This window comes from Zea mays, chromosome 4, assembly GCF_902167145.1.
Source record: "Zea mays cultivar B73 chromosome 4, Zm-B73-REFERENCE-NAM-5.0, whole genome shotgun sequence".
In the NCBI taxonomy this organism is placed as follows: Eukaryota; Viridiplantae; Streptophyta; class Magnoliopsida; order Poales; family Poaceae; genus Zea; species Zea mays.
Window position 1 is genome coordinate 40,277,151 of NC_050099.1, and position 3,556 is coordinate 40,280,706.

A 3,556-nucleotide genomic window follows, 5' to 3' on the forward strand; every position below is an offset into this window, starting at 1 on the left:
GATGGTTGGCGCATGGTGCTCGGGCAACGCCAGTAACATTTTCTTTTTTTTCCTCCCCTTTTTAAAGGCATGCGTACGCTCAAATGTTAGCTTTTCGCGCAGTAAACTATAGACATCATGCACGCACATGTTCCGAACGGCTCCTAAATCACTTTTGGGTGTCAACGTCACACTGGGTGAGTCGTCACTTCTACGATTCATTCACACATGGCATGGGCCATGGCCCATGGGGTCATCTCTTCTCTGCTAGCTCCTAAACAAGGATAAACATGGAGCACCTAACCACTCTTTGAGAAATGTGGCCCAGTGGACTAGCACTCTCTCGCGCCCTAAAAGTCTAACCAACAAGATTCAGAGCATGTAACGACAACACCAACGATAACAAAAGAGCAGGCGAGAGATGCCGTTCGATCAAACTGATCTGATATTCCAACAAACCACATTATTATATTATTTCATAGTATAGTAAATACGCATACCGTGTGCGACCCTGCACTGTATGCACCTATCAAATTTGCTGACAGCTACGAGATCTACGTGCACCAATCAAATCCAAAGCCGAGGCAGATCAAGATCCAAGACAAGCTAGCAATAATGTGGTCGTTTGCGAGATTCGTCACAGCTCGTCGACGAGGCGTGTGCGTCGTCGCTCCAAGGCGCATACCCTGGCGTCCGTGTACACCTTCCCGGGGCGGCAGAAGTACCCCTGCTCCGGCGCGCAGTGGAGGTCGTCGGAGCAGACGCAGAGCCCCTCGATGGCGCACCCCGGGCCGACCACGTTGGGGCTGCCCCGGATGCCGAGCACCTGGTCGCTCCACTCGCTGGAGAAGATGCCGTCCGGGTCGTACCTGTCCTTCACCTCCAGGAACCGCGCCGCCGCGGGGTACCTGGCGATGACGCCGTCGAAGGCGAAGTTGCGGTTCTTGCCCCAGTGCGGGAGCGCGCCGTACTTGCGCAGCGCCATCTGCTCCAGCTCGTCGAAGACGTCGGCGTGCTTGCGGGGTGTGCCTTCGTCGTAGCTCCGGTAGTAGGTGACGTCGAAGTCGAGCGAGTCCTCCGCCTTGCCCAGGTACGCCGACGACGCCCGCACGTAGCGCATCAGCACGCCCATCTTGGCGTCCATCCCGCAGAAGGCGCGCGGGTTGAGGTCGCGCAGCCGCTGCATGTCGGCCACGAACGCGGGCACCTTGGGCATGGCCACGCTGAAGCCCGACTGGTAGAAGAAGGGCCCGCGGACACGGGAGTCCCACGTGCAGGCGGACAGCAGCCCGTCGTCGGCGCCGTTGATGCACGTACCGGACGCCTGGATCCGGTGCTGGAACCCCACCACGGGGTACCCCGTGAAGAAGAAGCCGTCGTTGGTGAACCCGTACGCCTGCAGCTCGAACGTCGCCGCGGGGAGCCGCGCCGCCAGGCACCGCGCCACGTCGGTGCCGTTCTCCTCCAGCCGCTCCTCGGCTTTCCTGGCGGTCAGCAGGCCAAGCGTCGGCTGCGCGCGGAAGCCGATGTAGTTGTTCAGCCCGTTGCCCGGCGTCGAGACGTCCACGCGGTCGTCCTCGCGGTAGATGGCCTTCCCCTGCCGCGGCAGCCACGACACGTCGCCGAACTCGTGGAGGCCGCCCCACACGGACAGCTTCTCCGCCATGTCCTTGTCGTCCCGCGTCACGAACGTCACCGACCGCTTGAACTGCGGCTGCAGCTCAAAAGTGACCTGCATGCATGGATTGGCGGCACCGGCACATCTATCAACTCGTACGTGTCGTGCGTGCATGGGAGAATTGAAATCCATCTTCCATGTCAACGCATGCAATATACGTATGCTAGCTGCAGTTAGTCTTCGATCACCCAGTACCGATCGAGACTCACCTGAGATATGACGCCGAGGACGCCGAGCGAGACCTTGGCGGCGTCCAGGTCGGGGTCGCCGGCCACGAGCTCCCTGACGACGGCGAAGCCCTGGGAGGCCGGCGCGGGCGTGACGATCCTGAGCGCGACCACGTACTCGTGCACGGCGCTGCCCTTGCCCCACAGCGAGCTCCCGTGGGCGCCCGTGGCCAGCAAGCCGCCGACGGTGAGACCGTACCAGTAGGGCGAGTGCGGCAGCGCCAGCCCGGCGTCGGCGGCGGCCCTGACGAGGTCCCGCAGCAGCATGCCGCTCTCCACCGTCAGCAGCCGGCGCGCCGCGTCCACGCGCACCGTCCGGTTCAGCCGCTCCGTGCTGATGATGGTGCCGTCGCGGCCGCCCGGGCACGCCAGCTTCGGGAAGCTGTGCGAGTGGCTGGTGGCCACCTTGACCTTGCGCCGCGACGCCGCGGCCGCCGCCACCGCCGCCACCAGCTCCTTCTCCGTGCGCGGGAACGTCGCGTTCGCCGCGCGGCACACGGCGCGGTCCGGGAACGACCCGTACGTGCTCGTCACCGTGCAGTCGGACGTGCCCCGCGCGCACGACACCGGTTCCGGCGGGGGGCTCCCGCCGGTGAGGCTTGCCAGGAGGAGCAAGACGAGGGAGACGGCGACACGCGTTGCTCCTGCTTGCCCTTGCATGACTGCCATGGCGACGACTACCATGAGCTAGCTACCGCCGCTCGTGTCGAATTGGTCAGCTAGCTGCTTGCGTTGCAGCAAGGTAGAGCTAGAGGGTCTTTAAATACACGACGGCGGCTAAGGTCCAGAAGGCAAGTACACCTGCTTCGTTTGTTTTTTTTTTTTTTGGCTGCTCTGCAGCACGGACGGAGATTCTCTACGGTGCGAGAACTTGTTCTGCGCGTCACCGCTGCTCATCGTCATCCTAGCTAGCTAGTTCTTCCAGGCTACAAGCAATGACTTCTTCATGATCGCCATGGATTAATTACTCCAGAGTGAATTAATTCAGCCATTTTTATCCATTCCATCAGTTTTAGACGACCAAGGGCAGGGCTACCGGCTACCTACTTGTTGATCAGATGTTTACAGCTTCATATCAAACAACTGATGGTGAAATGGACTATACACCAGTTCAAGTGGGGTTTTATTCGAGGCATATTACCTGGAGCACTGATTAGTTATATTAAAAGCCCACAAAACGGATGCATGGGGAATTGGTAAAGAGATAAAAATGAAGATTGACAGTGCATGGACCAACTACATGTGCAACTCTAGTTCTTCTCACGAAACCTTAATCAACAACTACTACTATGTACTCTTGGTTGATTAGTCAAGTCTCACTAAAATGGTCGGAGGCGAGCGTTCTCTCAGACGCGAGCGCTCTCCTCCATCTTCTCCCCGTTATACTTATAATGGGCTCTCCAATTAAACAAAGAACGGAGCGGCTCCGCTCTATTCTACTATTCGATCAAACAAAAAATAGAGTGGCTCTGTTCTGCTTGCGAAAGAGAATAGAACGGCTTCATTCTCAAAAATTAGAATGGAACCGTTCTATTTTAATTGACTCTCCAACCAAACGCGTCATTAGCTTTTTGATGTGTTAGAAGAGATGACTTCCTCTCTTTTCTATTTGCTTAGTCGTCTTAAGCCAATCCAATCATGCATGTGTTTGGTTAATGCATGGGTGCAGCTA

At 57.9% G+C, this 3,556-nt stretch overlaps 1 protein-coding gene across 1 annotated transcript; it reads right to left on the reverse strand.

Annotated features, from left to right (window-relative positions):
- Positions 1-431: 431 nt before the first annotated feature.
- Positions 432-2,572, reverse strand: LOC103653136 (L-gulonolactone oxidase 2). The gene is made up of 2 exons (NM_001364974.1): positions 1,867-2,572; positions 432-1,711 (listed from the first exon to the last, which is right to left on the reverse strand). Exons 1-2 carry the CDS (start codon positions 2,566-2,568, stop codon positions 617-619), a joined length of 1,797 nt encoding a protein of 598 aa, NP_001351903.1. The 5' UTR covers positions 2,569-2,572; the 3' UTR covers positions 432-616.
- Positions 2,573-3,556: the final 984 nt, after the last annotated feature.